The sequence below is a fragment of the Periplaneta americana genome, chromosome 3 (genome assembly GCF_040183065.1).
Source record: "Periplaneta americana isolate PAMFEO1 chromosome 3, P.americana_PAMFEO1_priV1, whole genome shotgun sequence".
NCBI classification, from domain to species: Eukaryota; Metazoa; Arthropoda; class Insecta; order Blattodea; family Blattidae; genus Periplaneta; species Periplaneta americana.
Genome location: NC_091119.1, coordinates 61,679,641 through 61,698,759, shown reverse-complemented (window position 1 = coordinate 61,698,759; position 19,119 = coordinate 61,679,641). Strand labels below are relative to the sequence as shown.

The window sequence follows — 19,119 nt, the reverse complement described above, 5'->3', positions numbered from 1 at the left end:
AAGTGTGGTATTATTGTCCTCATCCCAAAAACAGTGGCATAATAGGAATTTAATTATTTTGCTTTTTCGCTGTCCCGTACGATAAATTGATTGCGGTCATTTTTTAGGGGGAGGCTCGAATAGTTTTCCTTGCGTCGTCTCTTCACATATTTATAAAATTCCCCCAACCCGTTTTGTTCACCTTTGAAAATTTATTTAGGTAATTTTCCTGCGCTATCTTCTTCGCATTAAGCAGTTCTTTCGATAGTTGTGTGAATTTTGTTTGTTTTGCAAGGCTTTCCTTGCGCTGTCTGTAGGATTTCCTTAGTTTTCTTTTCAGTTTCCGTATGTGTTTATTATAATATTCCGGATCGGGATTGTTTGATAAGCGTTTAACCGGGATAAATATCTGTATTCCTGTTAATATAATCTGCTTGAACTCCGCCCAGCATTCTTCTACACTACTGCCCTTCACTACCCATAATGAGTACTTTTCTCTAAGATACTTTTGGAAACCTTCTCTGTCCGCTTTGTTATATTGCAAGATGATTTTATGAAAGTCAATAAAACGCAAGAAGACTATTCAATCAATCAATTTAAAACTATTTAAGTCTTCCACTCCCCTGTTCTTATGGAGATTTCTGAAGTGTCTCAATAGAATCTGGAATGGTGATGGAAGCCTGATATCTGGACAAACATTTTTTTTTAAATTATGGTTTCTTTAATGACGTTTGCAACTTCAGATGTTATATCAGCGTCGCCGGTGTGCCGGAATTTTGTCCCGCAGGAGTTCTTTCACATGCCAGTAAATCTACTGGCATGAGCCTGTCGCATTTAAGCACACTTAAATTCCAACGACCTGGGCCGGAATCGAACCTGCAACCTCGAGCACAGAAGGCCAGCGCTATACCGACTACGCTGCCCAGGGCGACTAGCTGGACAAAATCTATCGTATTTATGATCTACAAAAATAAAGAAAATCAAAGTCTGTAACATTTACAAAGACATACAGAAGAAAATCACAAAGTTTTAGAAATACTGAATAATACTGTAAAAATATAATTTAGCTCAAAAATCCTTTCGAGTCAGAATACAGATGGACCCAAAAAATATCCTACACATTTTCATGGATGTTATATCTATTATATGGACTCTCAAAGTTTAAATGAATTACTGTGGAAATATGTAGTGTGATATTCTATTAAAAGATAATATTAGTTGTATAAATACAAAAGGATGAGGAATTTTCGAGCAAAATGATTTGTATATCTTGATTACACAACTTTTAACACTATATCACACGGAATATGTATTATATGCAAAGCTCGGAACTTGGGGACTTGTGTCTTTGAACGTGGCTAAGCGACCGGACTTCAATGTCAACAAACTCCCGCTTCCAGCACAGAGGTATTGTCAGGTCTGCTATAAAGGTGTTTCCTGGCTGGAAAACATATTGATAATATTATGGTAGGTTGAAACACGTAATTTTATAGCATATATATAAATAAACGTGCAAAATATATCAAATTTACAGTTCTGCTCTGTACATTTTATTACAGTGTATGACTACATACATTAGAAGATTTTCGAATCCATAACTTCTTTGTCTGTTAGTTAAACATGGTTTGAAACGAAAGAAGCTTATTTCCACGTCACATGAAGTGACGGGAGCAAACTTATTTTTTTTTATTATTTTTTTTTTATTTTAACTACCTAGCTAGTGAGTACAAATTAAATTTATAAAATAAAAATGTTTCTAGCCACTACCGTACGAGCCAGGCTCATGTACGGTGTGGTCTTAGTCAATAATATAACATAAAATTTACAAGGACAGTTTACTAAATGCAGTAACTTAATTCAAACCAGTAAATACAACACAAGAGCAAGAATAAAGGTGAAAGAGAAAAAGAGAAAATACACATTTAATATAAATTGACAATCCGACAGAAGCCAGTGATATTAAAAAAATATGAATATAGTCGACAGAAATAAAAGATAAAAAAAATATATTTGTTAATATTAGGGCCTATATATCATGTATAATTTTACAAATTTCTTTTTTAAAAGCTTCAATTTTAAAAAATTTCAAATTTGGAAAATGGTGTGTAATTTTATTATAAAGTCTTGCGCCGAAATAAAATACTGAATGTTTTCACTGTCACTGTTTTGTGTTCGGTTTTCAGCAGTTTCTAGCTGATCTCGTATCTGAGAAAGATAAGCATCCTAAATTTTTCTCGAAAATAGTTTTCAATTTCTGTGTCACTACTAGGGAAGGTTCCACTACGAGTTGATCCATGGTTACGGACAAATTTTCCACCGATTTAAGGGACTGCAATGTATTTCAATGAATGCCCGTTTCCAGTCTCTAGTTTATGTGTGGCACAACTTACAAAATATAAACTCTCCACTCGAAGAAAATAATGTATCTCCTCAGAATTCCTCCACAAAATTCTGTACCTAAAATTTAATAAATATATTTTCAAACGTATATAATACCCATTCGAATAATACGTATTTTCTAATTCCTCAAATAGACCGTTTACCTCTAATTATCTGAATCTCATTGGCTTCGACACGACAGGGTTTCCTCGTCCCTCTTCCTGTCATTCGATTTGACCACTTTCTTACTACACACGACTGTCCCTGAGCAGTTGCAGGGTGAGCTGTGTGTACGTTGTACCTGTAACCTTACTCATGCACACGACACACAAGTCCCCAAGTTCCGAGCTTTGATTATATGTCTTTCTCGTGTTAATAGACACACAAAAACACATCCAAATGAAATTCTCAACACACAACTCAATTTCAGAACACACACACTCTTTGACTCCACATTACACTACACAAACACACCCCACAGGAAACACAAACAAAAGGCGCCAAGACCAGCAACAACCAGTTCTGAAGATGGTCTATAACAGACTGAAACATGTTAAACAGGTACGGTAAAATTTAACACGAGAAAGACATATAATACATATTCCAAAATGATTTGGTCTGAAAAGCACAATTTAAGCTGAATAGTAGAGTGAATCACAATTATTAAGTATGCTTATTGGACAACAGAAATTCCATGCATTCATGTAGACGAGGAATTAATTTACTGGGGCTCATTGTCTGACAAGAACCGTCATTCAGGGATGTAATTGGATCATTCTTTAAAAAAACGCTTACTGGCCTTGTGTATCTCGACATGCTTCGTACGTTAATTTCATCTTCTACTCGTGCTCTGTATATGAATGATTTATTTTATATCCAACAAGATGGTGTACCACCAAACTATCACCAAAACCATATCAGGTCAATGGATCGGACGAAGAGGTGCTGTTGAGTGCCCTCCACGCTCACCCGATTTAACTCCACTCAACTTTAAGTTATGAGAGACCTTAAAGGATGTAATGTATCGCAGAAAACCAACTATATTAATAGCGCTAAAAGAAGAAATTGAAGTAGCGTGCAATCATGACAATGGTCACATTGACTAATGTTGCACATGAAATAGTTAATCGAATCCAGAAGTATATCTCCAGAACGAATAAAACAGAGCTCTTAAACGACTGTTGGCTGAGGCCGAAACGGGTCTACAAAAGCTTAATTTGTTAAGAATTATGATGACGGTTATAATGACATAAGCCTAATTGGAAAGGAGTAAAGCTGTTTCTGAAAGGGACACTCTTGTTGTCATTGTTTTACATTAAAGATCTTATTGGCGAAACATAGACAATCAACGGCCACCGGCGTAGCTCAGTAGGTGCTTGCTTGCCGATCTGGAGTTGCGCTTGGGCGTGGTTCGATTCCCACTTGGGCTGATTACCCGGCTAGCTTTTTCCGAGGTTTTCCCCAACTACAAGGTGAATGTCAGGTAATCTATGGCGAATCCTCGGTCTCATCTCGCCATCACCAAACCCATCGACGATAAATAACCCAGTAGTTGACACAGCTTCGTTGAATAACTGATTAAAAATATACAAACACTCATTGCTTTGTTTAATTCAGAAAGGCACTCGATAAAGAATAAATGGATCCCAACATTTATAAGTTGATATTTTTTGTTCACATGTGTTATACAGCTAATAAAATGGGTGAAATAACAGACCAACATTGGTAGACGTAATATTGTTGGACGATAAAAAAAATGTAGACAAAATGTCTGTGGACGTTGTACCTGTTAAAAAAGTGGACGAAATGTTAGTGGACGGGAAGCATTGAACGAAACTACTTAGAACGAATTTCACCAGTTATTTTGTTGTGTTGCGATATAGTCCAATATCAGTTCCTAAATCCTTCAAAACTGCCTTAGTTTTTTGTAGTCCAATTTGGTGTATTCCGCTGTTCGTCTCAAAAAACGTATTTCACACACAATAACTTTATTTTTATCAAACTTTTGCGAGTTCAGTGTTGCTACAATAATAGAATCTTTCTTTATAGAATTTCATATACACATGACGGCTTAAAGTATTGTTGATGATTGCCATTGATTTTGTGTATTTATTAATTTTGTGAGTAGTATTTTGTTGATAATGAAGATATAAGTTATATAGACCTACTAAGTAATTAAATTAGTGCCTTGATTTTTATTCTATCTGTTGAAGTATCCACTTTATATTTATAAAAAAAATATTGTAAATAATATTATTGTGTGTCATCTTGGAAGTATATTACAAATCAACGACGAAATTAAGGGAAATGCACTTACTGAGACCTACTTAGTTACATGGTTTTTAAGGAACCCGCACATTCATTGTCACCTTCAAAAAGCCCGCCATCGGTCCCTATCCTGTACAAGATTAATCCAGTCTCTATCATAATATCCCACCTCTCATCTACGTCTGGGCCTACCGAAAGGTCTTTTTCCCTCCGGCCTCCCAACTAACACTCTATATGAATTCTGGATTCGCCCATACGTGCTACATGCCCTCCCTGTCTCAAACTTCTGGATTTAATGTTCCTAATTATGTCAGGTGAAGAATACAATGCGTGCAGTTCTGCGTTGTGTAAATTAAGGAAATGCACACCGAATAAAATTGATATAAGGACAATAATAATGTGAAACAATATCTGCGGGCACTTTCATATCATACGAAGCTGCAGACTGTTCCCGGTGCGGAAGAACATTAGAAAATAGAACTAGTTACAGAATATTCCAAATTTAACCTACATTTCAAAAATAGATTATTAATTCACATTAAGCGGGGTTTTCCTAGCAGCGCACTTTTTATGTCGCGTATAACGTAAAACGCCAACGTAAAACGCATTACTCAGTGCGCTGCGTACTGTGTTCTCCTAGGAACTTCGAAAAACGCAGCAGATGTCGCAGACTCTCAACAGCTGTGATTGTATGAAGAGTATGAACTGAACTTCAAAATGAGTTGTGCATTAAAACGGAAAAAACTGTGTTCGTTATTGGTGTTACTTGACTTTGAGGATGTAGAAGAAGAAATCGATTACCTGGTTCATCATTATTGCATTAGGAAGTCTGTTAGTGAAGTATTTTTCTGTAGAGAAGAGGAGGGAGTTTTCAGAATACTGATCGAAAAACACCTACTAGACGATGAAGTGAAATTTAAAGCATATTTCAGATTCACCCGAGAACAGTTCTATTTCCTTGTGAACCTCATTCAAGATGATTTGTGTACTAAACCATGCAATAGAGTGAAAAGGCCTATCTCACCAGCCGAAAAACTTGCTCTAACTCTGAGATATGTATTAGGAATGGTGTACATACAGAATGATTCATTATTTCACCTCTACAGTACACACACAAAGTATTTACACGTAATAATGAATCACCCTGTATATTGTATAGCTATAGCTTATATATTTTTAAAATGAATTTTTCATTTTTCGTACAACTACATAGGCCAAGTTTATTTATTAATCTTGTACATAATACATTTAAGTTCAAAATTTCCAGAAATGTCCACTCATATCTTCAGAACATTCTACATTTGAGTTTGTAAATATTGTATTGTTATCACAAGTAGATGACTCAAAAGTTGTACTGGGTGAGTACTGTGACTGCATGCCTACTGCTGACGGCTCACCAGTGCTGCAGTTCGAGTTGTAGGATGCGTTTGAGCTTGGCCTGGAGTTCTCCGAATCAAATGTGGAAGCATTTCCCACATGTATAGACCTGTAACTGCGGACTTCCATTTCAGTCACAAGACTAAAAATTTTCATTTTTGCTTCAGTTCTGACTTCAGGATCAAATTTTTTCACAGTCGCAGCCATGGTTCTGAAGAAGAGATCAGTTTCGTCTTCTGCTTCAGGCTTCATAATTTTTTCCAAGTATTCTCTGGTCTGTAGTCGCTCTTGTTTTCTTTCATTAAGTAAGTTCACAATGTTGTTCTTTCTGACTTTTTTGGTTTTTGTCTCAGGCGTCTGGCAAGTTGAACGTTCTGGTAAATTTTCTTTCTTTCTTTTTTCTTGATTTTCAGATTCATGTCCTATGCTCGTAGCATACGAATCGTAAGTTAATGGATCATCCGTTGCTTCGGAAGCAAGACCACAAATCGTTTCTTCCAGGGTTTCATTACTGTTTCCGCTTTCAGTTTGCATATTAGAAAAACTTTCTCGTTCATCTTCCACTGTATCAAGGAATCTTAGCCTATCCCAATATGATGCCCTTTTCTTCGTAGCAGCGGACCCTGTTCCTGTATTCTTTTCTTGTTTCCGCTGTCTCTTGTAATGGTCCCTAATACTTTTCCATCGCATTTTGCATTGTCCATCTAAAAGAAAAAAACAAGTTATATGTACGAGGATTTTTACATAAAATATATGGTACATAAATTAATGCTTTTCCATTGAGAAATTTCCTATTTAATTTTTTCTTTCCTTTCCAGATTTCTTGCAACTGGGGAGTCATTTCATTCATTGGCATTTTCATACCGCATATCTCCTTCTAGTATCTCCACATTTGTACCACAAGTACTTCAGGCGCTCAAAAGAAAACTGCTACCAAGATTTTTACCTAAACCTAATAAAATTGATTGAGAAACAAAGGCAGAAGAATTCTGGGATCGCTGGGATTTTCCTAATGTTGTTGCAGCACTCGATGGGAAGCATGTGAGAATTGTAGCACCTAACCAAACAGGGACTTTATTTTACAACTACAAAGGCTACTTCTCAATAGTCCTTCTCGCTATGGTAGATGCTAACTATAAGTTTCTTGTCGTCGATGTCGGTTCCTACGGAAAGGAAGGGGATGCTGGGATTTTTAATAAATCTGAAATGGGTCAGCTGGTAAAAATGGGGTCAATATTTCCACCACCACGAATTTTACCGCAATCAAACATTTTGTTGCCCCATGTCATACTAGGTGATGAAGCCTTCAGATTAGATGAACATATCATGAAACCTTACTGCAGACGACAAATATTGGAAGATGAAGAGAAAAGACATTTTAATTATCAATTGAGCAAAGCTAGAAGAGTTTCTGAAAACGCATTTGGCATTATGTGTTCTACGTTCAGAATTTTTTTCACGCCTATAAATGTCAAGCCTGAAACTGTAGATTTGATAGTTACAGTCTGCTGCTGTCTGCACAATTTACTGAGGGATGACTATATTGCTAAACATCCATGTGATGGAGAGAGACAAGACATAACTGATGAACTTCCAGCGGACAACATGATTCCCTTAGCTGGGTCTGGCGGTTTCGCAAAATCTGAAGGTTTCAAAGTCAGAAGCAGATTTACTGAATACTTCAACGGTAAATATTTCAAAACTAAAGCCTCGAGTAAAAGAAACAAAAGAAAATGAACATGAATGAGTGCATTGTTTGTAAAAGTAATTTTAAACAATGGCAAATTTAATTTTCTCATGTGTTCATTAATAATGTAATTATTCTAATTCAAATTTAGATATAAGTTAGCTGTTGAAAGACTGGGTCAGTGATATGTAATAAGATTGCATTCTAGAAATTTCAATTCAATGTACTTCAAAATGTAAGATATTTTCTAAAATTCCAACGACTATAATAATAACTTAAAAATAATACATTCACTCAAAGAGCCGCAAATTATCCAACCTTTTTCTGATTATAATTACATAAAATATATTGATGTGAATTAAAATTATAGGCTACTTCATTCATGAAATAAGTTACCTGACTTATTCACCATGTTTCCAATCTCCTTCCAAATTAAGTCCTTCTTTAAGGTATTCTTGAACTCTACTTCCATCATATTCCATAAAACAGAATATCCAGCAACCATCTCAATCAGCTGTTCGTCTTCTGCGGCTGAGAATCGAACTGAAGGTGGCGCCATTGTTAAAGAAACAATATGTATGAAACAAAAAACCGCACACAACTTCTCTATTACGCAGCGCACGACGTACTAGACTCCTCTAGTTCGAGTTGGTTTACTGCGCCAAGCGCATTACGCTGGCGCACAACGTACTGCGCATCCTTACAAAACACTTCAATCATTTTTTGTTGTCTGAGTCTGCAGAGTATTACGCTCCACGTGTTACGTCGTACGTAACGCAAAATGTGCGCTGCTAGGAAAATCCGCCTTCAAACATTGTTCTGGACATTTATGATATCGTACATGTAATAACTCTGGACATTTTTTATAATGATCATTTAATGACCGTGAATATTTTAAAAATGTCTGTGGACATTTAAGATGCTAGTCATCTAATGATTGTGGGCATATTTTATACTGGACATTTGATGACTGGGGACGTTTTTCATACTGGACATTTAAGATACTGGCCATCTAATGACAGTGGGCATATTTTATACTGGATATTTGATGACGGGACGTTTTTCATACTGGACATTTAAGATACTGGCCATCTAATGACTGTGGGCATATTTTATACTGGACATTTGATGACTGGGGACGTTTTTCATACTGGACATTTAAGATACTGGCCATCTAATGACAGTGGGCATATTTTATACTGGATATTTGATGACGGGACGTTTTTCATACTGGACATTTAAGATACTGGCCATCTAATGACTGTGGGCATATTTTATACTGTATATTTGATGACGGGATGCTTTTCATACAGGACATTTAATGTGTGTGGACATTTAAGATACTGGCCATCTAATGACTGTGGGCATATTTTATACTGGATATTTGATGACGGGACGTTTTTCATACTGGACATTTAATGTGTGTGGACATTTAAGATACTGGCCACCTAATGACTGTGGGCATATTTTATACTGGACATTTGATGACGGGACGTTTTTCATACTGGACATTTAAGATACTGGCCATTTAATGAGTGTGGGTATATTTTATACTGGATATTTGATGACGGGACATTTTTCATAATGGACATTTAAGATACTGACCATCTAATGACAGTGGGAATATTTTATACTGGATATTTGATGACGGGACGTTTTTCATACTGGACATTTAATGTGTGTGGACATTTAAGATACTGGCCATCTAATGACTGTGGGCATATTTTATACCAGACATTTGATGACGGGACATTTTTCATACTGGACATTTAAGATACTGGCCATCTAATGACTGTGGGTATATTTTATACTGGATATTTGATGACGGGACATTTTTCATAATGGACATTTAAGATACTGACCATCTAATGACAGTGGGAATATTTTATACTGGATATTTGATGACGGGACGTTTTTCATACTGGACATTTAAGATACTGGCCATCTAATGACTGTGGGCATATTTTATACCCGACATTTGATGACGGGACGTTTTTCATACTGGACATTTAATATCTGTGGACATTTAAGATACTGGCCATCTAATGAATGTGGGCATATTTTATACTAGACATTTGATGACGGGACATTTTTCATACTGGACATATAATGTCTGTGGACATTTAAGATACTGGCCATCTAAAGACTGTGGGCATATTTTATACCAGACATTTAATGACGGGACGTTTTTCATACTTGACATTTAATGTCTGTGGACATTTGTGATACTGGCCATCTAATGACTGGGCATATTTTATACTGGACATTTGATGACGGGACATTTTTCATACTGGACATTTTATGTCTGTGGACATTTAAGATACTGGGCATCTAATGACTGTGGGCATATTTTATACTGGATATTTGATGACGGATGCTTTTCATACTGGACATTTAATGTCTGTAGACATTTAAGATACTGGCCATCTAATGACTGTGGGCATATTTTATACTGGACATTTGATGACTGGGGACGTTTTTCATACTGGACATTTAAGATGCTGACCATCTAATGACTGTGGGTATATTTCATACTGACTATTTTTGATAATGGACATTGAATGTCTGTGGACATTTAAGATACTGGCTATCTAATGACCGTGGGCATATATTATACTGGGCATTTGATGACTTGGGACATTTTTGATAATGGACATTAATGATTATGGACTTTTTGTAGTCGACTAATTGACTGATAATCTGTCAAAGATCTAGGTATCGGCCTATTTCTTGACAATAGATTTGTTTCATAAATATATTGATTTCATTTAAAAATAAGGAATTAGAATGGTCGGTGTAATACGCTCCATAGAACTTGATATTTTTCTTCTTTCGAATCTTTTTTAATAATTTATTTCGTGTTTTAATCTGAATCTGTAATTTGGCATCCCATTACAATAAAATTATAAAACTGTAACTTAGATCCATATCTTCAAGTTGTTGGAGATCCTTACGCAAGTGCTTCAATAATGGTTATAAAAATAGTGATTTTTTAAAGTGTGACATTATACACCTCCCACAGCAATATTTTCATTCTCTCTTTAAATTTTAAATCATTTTAATGACATTTACTAATAATATTGTCTTTCACATAGGCTTAAGAAAAGTAGGATAAATAATATCCTTCAATTCCTTAATTAAAATGTTAATGGCTACCAGCGTGCTGCATGTTCTAGGGGTGGCAGGCGGGAGTCGTGCTCTCGAACTTGGTTCAATTCCCGCTTGGGTTGATTACCTGGTTGTGTTCTTTTCGAGGTTTTCCTCAACTTATGCCTATGTCTAACTCTTTGACTGAACTCAATATCTTCTCATTTTTACCAATTGCGTTCGACGCTACAGAACCGCGCGTTTTATATTTAGAATGCGTGCAGATAAACTAAATAATTGTATAAACAATGGTCACTCTGAAATTGCAAATTTTTCTTCAGCTAATTTATTTTCCCCTAACTTATTCCCTTTCATGACAAACTTAACAACCAGCCATAGACTTGAATTCCGCTATGATCTCTTTCAGAAATTAGGCCTAGGGTAAACATTGGTAATTTCGTGGCAGTGGTTATTTCGTGATACTTATTCTTTGCTCTTTCGTAAACTAACCAATGGTGTTACGAGATTCAAATTTCCGCCAAGGGATTGCATATGTTGTCCAGTTTCCAGAAACATACAGTTACGCTTTGTGTGACTATTGTAACTGCTTCAGTGAGCTTTTATGTTTGGAGAGAGCAAGTTAGCGTCGACTTCTCAGGCGTACAAATTTTGTGGATGTTTGTAATTATATTACAGGCTTATTACTAAAGGTAAGCACTTCATATTTGGTACAAAGATTTATTATATCTTAATGAAATTTTAGGAAATGTTTTTGGAATTTTAGATACAGTTGTAGTCGCCATATAGGCTTAGCTTTACTGATAGAAATCTTAGCTGTTTGAGGCGAAATTTTGTTGACTATTAAGCGTTACACTTTATACTATTTTAAAAATTGTACTATAATAATAATTTTAGAAATCTGAAGATGACATGTGATAACAAGAAAGAAAAGGGGGACGCAATGGGTTCAGTGTAGCTTCTGTTTGATTTGTTATTATGCTGAGTGTCAGTGATAAGTGCTAGATGACTTACTTGCAAGAATTGTGACAGAATATGAAACATGGCTCCACCATTTTGGACCGGAGACAGACGCAGACAATGGAATGGCATCATGCAAATTCACCAAAGAAATAGAAATTCAAAAGTGCACCGTCGGCAGGAAAAGTTATGGCTACTGTGTTTTTCGATTCAGAAGGACTCTTGCTTGTTGACATCATGCCATACGGAACCACCATTAATTCTGACGCGTATGTGGCAACTCTCAAGAAACTTCAAGCTCAACTGAGTCGTGTTCGACGACATCGAGAGAGCAGGATGTTCTGCTATTGTCAGTCACAAGACCACAGACCAGATCAGAAAATTCGGATAGACAACACTGAAACATGCGCCTTATAGTCCTGAACTGGCACCGTGCGATTACCATCTCTTTGCTAAACTGAAGGATCCCTTCGCGGAACGAGGTTAGAAGATGACTCCCTTGTCCATGCTGCTAAAGAGTGGCTCAGACGTGTTGGCCCAGACTTTTACCGTGCTGGTCTACAGGCCCTAGTTCCTAGGTTACGTAAGACAGTTGAAAGGGACGGGGATTATGTGGAAAAGTGACATTTTGTTCCTAAAGGATGTATCTACATTCTGTGAAAATAGCAAAACTGTAGGATAAAAATATAATTTTTAAACAAATGTTATGCATTAGTTTTGGAGTTACCCTAGTAATATAGGCTATAGTAAAGTCCGTAATAAAAGTGTTCACCCTTTCAGGGAAAAGGAGATGCCTTTTCAATTTCAATTTTTACTTTGATTTCATTCTTATTATGTGTTGATATGCATTTCTATGTTTTCTTCCTATGCATATTAGACGGATTTACTATGTTTGTAGTCTTGTAACAATAAATGAGAATTTCATTTGACTTTAATTAATTTTTACACAATTCTTCTACCTCTCACGAAATTATCAATGTAATATCACGAAATTACCAAGGTTATCACGAAATAACCAACTTTTAGCTTAAGTTGTGGAAGTGGTTTTTGGCACTTGTTCAAGAACGTATCCAATCTTTTATGGCTCCAGATTTGTACAACAAATTATCGTCTTTTAGATGAAAAAATCGGAATAAGGATATATTTACACATTTGCATTTGAAATTAATTTTCATGAAATTATCACGAAATTACCTATGTTTACCCTACACATAATTCAATATAAAATGTTAATAATTGTATGGTCGTCGTCCTACAAAATTCCAATTCCTATTTTCTTTAAATATCTCCCAAATAACATTATTGCTCAACATTTATTTACTTTAATGTTTTTGTTTTGAGCTATTTATTGCAATGAAATAGCTGTAGAACTTCTATTTCGACAAGAAACAGCCTAGAGTGTAATTTCATTGGTCCTTAATGGGCGTGGGAGTGATCATTTTTGTGTAATTCAATTCTGTCCCTTGTTTCTGTCATATTATTGTTTTTCTTGCTTTGTCTGTCTCAGTTTCACATTGAAAACTGCGCGTTAGCTATACTGCTATTTCTATAGTGTGCACATTTAAATTTTAAACAATTCTTAACGTCGGAATATGTATTATATGTCTTTCTCGTATTAAATTTTATTATACCTGGTTAACATGTTTCGGCCTGCTATTGGCCTTCTTCAGAACTGGTTGTTGCTGGTCTTGGCGCCATTTGTTTTGTTTCCTGTGGGGGTGTGTTTGTGTAGTGTAACGTGCATTTCATGTCAACTTAAAATTACTTGGAGCATGGCTTTCTATACGCCAAGCACTTAAAATGACTGGAGCATGGCCTTTCATATGCCAAGGATAATGGCACACAGCCATGCCTATATATTTATATATTGTTGTGATAGACTGGAATGATAAAATGCCACGCAGACGCTTAACTTTATTGCAGAAGAGAAAAACTGCTGCCTGGTTTGAACTTGAAAGCAGTGTCGCTCAAATTAGGCGTTTACTCCGTAGACGAAGTGCTTCCAGGCAGGTGGATCGGTCGAACAAACTCAATCCGTTGGCCTCAGCGATCACCTGATTTAACTGCCCTGGACTTCTTTCTCTGGGGATTCATCAAGGATCTATCTATGCAACTAAGCCACTCACCATTCCTGAATTAGTGGAACGAATTGAACACACGATACAAATGGTTACGCCTGACATGCTCACCAGAGTCCATGAAGAGTTGATACGTCGCTTACATTTGTGCATTCAGCAGAACGGAAGATATTTTGAAAATTGTACACCATAATTTGGTAACAATTGAAACTGGTTTTAAATTTATGTGTTTTAATCAAGGTTTAAAACACTAACCATTCTTTCGTTTAATAGCTCTAGCGGCGAGGGAAGGAGATGTTTATTTCCAAATCGACTTCATGGCACAGGGAAGGGTTTTTTTCCTCGTGAAGATGAATATCATTTCAAAAAATTATCCAAAATAGTTAATTTTTCGATAGATTCGTTACTTATGAAAGACCCTGTATATCTTTGTAATGCTATGTAGTGTATATTTACTTTTAGAACATTCCAGATTTGTTTATGTGCACCTTGTTATTGGCTTAATAGATCGCAGAACCAAGTCAATGTCCTCGTACTAGCTCACGTCCCCGGCCTATGAACCGTGCTGCAGTCAACTTGTGTAATCGGTCCCCAACATCACAAGTCCAGTTATTATTGATATGCAGGTATTTGAGAGCCTTCTGAACAGGACGTGGACTTACACCTGCTCCTGATACAACTATTAGTAAGATCGGCGTATTTAACGGCCTTCTTTCAAAGCTGTGCAATTTCAATTGCGAAATCAGTATAATATATTTATATTTCCGTTGTGTATGCAGGCAGTAATCAACTTTGTGCACAACCGCAATATCTGGCCTTTGGAAACTATGCTTGTCTGCAATTAATGAACTTTGGAACTACAAACTTCTAATAGTAATTTAAGCAAGAGAGCCACCGGCGTGGCTCAGTCGGTTAAGGCGCTTGCCTGCCGGTCTGAAGTTGCGCTCGGGCGCGGGTTCGATCCCCGCTTGGGCTGATTACCTGTTTGGGTTTTTCCCGAGGTTTTCCCCAACCGTAAGGTGAATGCCAGGTAATTTATGGCGAATGCTCGACCTCATCTCGCCAAATACCATCTCGCTATCACCAATCTCATCGACGCTAAATAACCTAGTAGTTGATACAGCGTCGTTAAATAACCAACTGAAAAAAATAAGCAAGAGTTTCCCCGAACGCATTTGTCGTCCTCGCTCAGTTTTGACATAAAACGTCTTACAATTCGGTACACAGAGGACAGGGGGTCACCTCGGCTCTTTCTGTATCAGTTTTTCGCGTTACCTGTTTTTACTCACTGCACTCCGCGTCTACTTCAACAAGAGCAGTGGACGATACATCGTTTGAAGAGTAAGAAATATACGAACAAGAAAAAAAAAATGGAATCATAAAAAAAATCTTAAAAACTGTCAAATGGCGGCCATGTCAAAATCATCCATGCTTTTCACATTATCACCATTTAAAACCTTTTGTGCGAGATCGTGCGTATTTGCTTGTTTTCCGCACAGAACCAATACTCGGTAAGTGTGAAATACCACATTCAGTATTCCCAACGTAACACACATAACAATTTCCCTCTTCTTACCGCTTAAGCGCGACATTCATTTTACTGCTTTAAGCTTTTAACATATTATTTTTAGAGACGTTTAACATAGTAATAATTATAAATTGGAAACTTACCACTGCAATTTGACCTAAATTGCAATGTTAATTATTGTTTTTAAATATTTGCAAAAATTAAGTGAAGTCTACTGCTCCACGAAACTTATTGCATTCCTGATACAAGTAACATTAAGGAAGCCGTGAAAAAATCAACAAGATTCCAGATGCCGATATTAATACTGCAACATGTTATATAAATAATATTGTTAAAATATTAAAATGAAAAATAAATCATTACATAACCTTACCGTTTGTTTTAAGTTCACATTTATAGACTGGGGGAAAAAAAAAGACAGAAGTATATCACGGCCTGCTGGAGTATAGTAAACACAGAAAACATTTTATAGCAACAATGTTGAAGAAAGATATTTTCGTTTTCCGAAGTTGCCGTCATTAAACAGAAACCAACATGGAGATTTCATTGCAACTAATTATAAATTCGTCTTTCAGGTATGAAATAAACGATCTTCGCACAAAATAATGTACGATACACGAGCGGTATGTTTGTTTTCATGTTCTCGGAAATTAAAAAAGCTCAACTACGTTTCGCTTTTTCAATCTTTTCCTCGAACATGAAAACGTCAACATACTGCTCTTGTAACGTATATTACTATAGTATTTCGTGAACTACCCAACATACGCTAACGAACAAATGAAGGGTTCAGAACCATTGCGGGCCAAGCGCCATTTACTAAACCCGTAGAAAACAAGGATTAAAATGAAGTTATCACCATAATTCAATGAAACATATAGCAAGTAATATAAAGTAAACACATTCAAACTAAATGATATGTCAATCTTCATTAAAGTATGGTATTCACTTAACTTTAACCCTTGCTTTCTCCGTTTTTAATAAATGGCGCTTGGCCCACTATGGCTCTGAACCCTTCAAATACTCTTTAGGAAGCTCTAAAAAGCTCAGTCAGCAGAGGTGTTTGCCTGCTGACCTGACGCTGTGCTTGGGTGTGGGTGCGATTCCAGTTTGGGCTGATTATTACCTGACTGGACTTTTCCTGAGGCTTTACTCACCCGTAAGGCGAATGTCAAGTAATCGATGGCGAATTCTAGGCCTCATCTCGTTAAACCACCAATTCCATCAACAACATTTAACCTAGTAGTTGATACTAAACAGACTAACTACAGTAGAATATTAAGGTGTAACGATGCCTAAAGATGTACTAAAAAACTGTAAAGGAATAAAAAACCTAATAAAAAAATTATAAAATTTTATATTACAGCTTCACAATGCCGAGATTAACAGCAGCATAAAAGCAAATAAACTACCGAAAACGGGAGGGTGAGGCAGAGGAGGGTTCACAGAGGCATATTAATGGTATGTATAAGTAACAAATTTTTAGTTTAAGAGATTTTGAAAACCTGTTTTTTTGTGAAAGTCACCGTTTTTTTAAGTATCACTATACCTTCTTTTTTACACATCTTATAATACACTATGCAATAAAAAAAAGATAAACATGACTTTGAGCTATGAAAAGCAATTTCCATTTTATAAAATTACTCAAATATTTCAAGACAACAGCAATTTAGAATGCGCGTTGTCTTGCTTCAGGAAATGCATTTTGTAAAGAAGCAATTTTATTGCTATTTATTTTTACATACAACAATTTCAAAATTCATAAACACATCGTAAGAAAACATCTCGTAATTTTTGTAGAGCTCGTTTGTTCCGGTGAATACACTACCTTTCCATTACGAAGGACGACAACAATAATACTCAACTTATAGCAGTGTAACTGCAGCGCATTATGGCCTACTTGACTTGAACGTTCCTTTGTTTTGTGCCATATGCAAATTTAGTTTACAGATGTGGGTATGACTTAAATTTCAAAACTACAAATGACTTGCCAACTTAAACAATTATTACTTCCCCGCATGCTTATTATAACAGGATTATTTAGGCCGTTATTTACTCGGTAATGTGTGCAATGGATGACATTAAGGGATAGTAGTGGGATATACCGGAAATAACTTTTGCCTATCCATGCCTTCTTTATTTTGCATCAATAGTGGTTTGAAAATGTTGACGTTCGTTCAATTTCTTCTCCTGGCATAAGTGCTGCTCCATATGCTTTTACTTCCTATTATTATTATTATTATTATTATTATTATTATTATTATTATTATTATTATTATTATTATTATTATTATTATTATTATTATTATTATTATAACTACATACTGCTACTGAACCACCGGCGTAGCTGAATCGGCTAAGGTGCTTTCTTGCTGATATGAAGTTGCGTTTGGGCGCGGGTTCGATTCCCGCTTGGGAATTTCCGAGATTTTCCCCAACCGTACGAGAAATGTCAGATAATCTATGGCGAATTCTCGGCCTCATCTCGCCAAATATCATCTCGCTATCACCAATTTCATCGACGCTAAATAACCTCGAAGTTGATACCGCGTCGTTAAATAATCAAGTAAAAATAAAGATACTGCTACTAGGCCTACTACTAACAAGCAAACATTCTGATGGGGGCAAATAAATAAGCTAATTTTTTTTTCTTTAACCATGTTAAATATGTCAAAAGAAGTGCTTATACAAATTCTGGCCACTCGACGCAATTACGAGGCCGTCTAGAAAGTGATTTTCCTGGGGCCGTTTACAGTAAAGAAGCACAATTGCATGGAAAAATTTATTGAAAGAGGTACAGCAATTGTTGCGCTATTTGTCAACATATCCCCCACTGGAATTCAGACATTTGTCATACCATGGGATCAATTTTTATGTCCTTGTATTGTAGAAGTCAGCCGCCTGGGATCGGAACCAGCGTTTGACAGCCGTCTGCACCTCTCTGTCGATTCCATGATATGACAATGTTTCATTTCCGGTGGGGAATATGTTTAAAAATAGCTCAAGAATTGCTGTGTCTGTTCCAATAAATTTTTCCAATGAAATTGTGTTTTCTTTCTGTTAACGACCCCTGGCGAACTTATTTTTACGGCCCTCGTAATTGCAGTCGAGTTGCCAAAATTTGTATAAGAACTTCTTTTGACATTATTAATAATGTTAAAGAAAAAAAATTAACTTTTTTATCTGCCCCCATCAGAATGTTTGCTTATAAGAACACCACCACTTTACATTAGTGACATCAAAAATACCGTTACATCATTTTATTTTTACTAATATGTCTAATAATAACCTGACTATACCTTTGAATTAACGGTTGAGGATCGGAAACACTTTACTACGTATAGGAGGGAAGAGAAGTAGTACATCTATTTACGTAAACTATGAAATATTACGATTTTGATTTTGATAATTTTCGTTCGGTTTTTGTTTACTAAAAATATAGTACAGTATTAAAAATAAGTGTTTTTTTACTCACTATTCATTATGCAATGTATAGTATACTGTATATAGCACATTAGAATACAATATGGAGAGTTCATTTAAATTGAAAAATAATCAAAATTTGAATATTTAAACAACTTGTTAAAATAGTGACCGTTCATTTCGATACAGGCTTCAATTCTTTTGTGCATATTATCGAAGACGTTTTTAAGCATATCTTCGGAAACTGAATGCATTGTTTTTTATGTAATTTGCATAAGGCCCGGTTTTATAAATACGGTTAATCTAAAGATTATGTTAAACCTAAGTTAAACCTAACC

At 35.9% G+C, this 19,119-nt stretch overlaps 1 protein-coding gene and 1 pseudogene across 1 annotated transcript; one reads left to right on the top strand and one right to left on the bottom strand.

Moving 5' to 3' along the window:
- The first annotated feature begins 5,224 nt into the window (after positions 1-5,224).
- LOC138696082 (putative nuclease HARBI1) lies at positions 5,225-7,798 on the top strand (annotated as a pseudogene).
- On the bottom strand, positions 5,845-8,490 carry LOC138696081 (transcription factor Adf-1-like). Its single transcript, XM_069820608.1, has 2 exons — positions 8,087-8,490; positions 5,845-6,707 (listed from the first exon to the last, which is right to left on the bottom strand). Exons 1-2 carry the CDS (start codon positions 8,247-8,249, stop codon positions 5,881-5,883), a joined length of 990 nt encoding a protein of 329 aa, XP_069676709.1. The 5' UTR covers positions 8,250-8,490; the 3' UTR covers positions 5,845-5,880.
- Positions 8,491-19,119: the final 10,629 nt, after the last annotated feature.

Excerpts from the sequence above, each read along its gene's own strand:
- LOC138696081 (XM_069820608.1), bottom strand. The coding sequence starts at position 8,249 with ATGGCGCCACCTTCAGTTCGATTCTCAGCCGCAGAAGACGAACAGCTG. Across the intron at positions 6,708-8,086 it reads AAACATGGTGAATAAGTCAG|ATGGACAATGCAAAATGCGA; the intron begins GTAACTTATTTC and ends TTTTTCTTTTAG.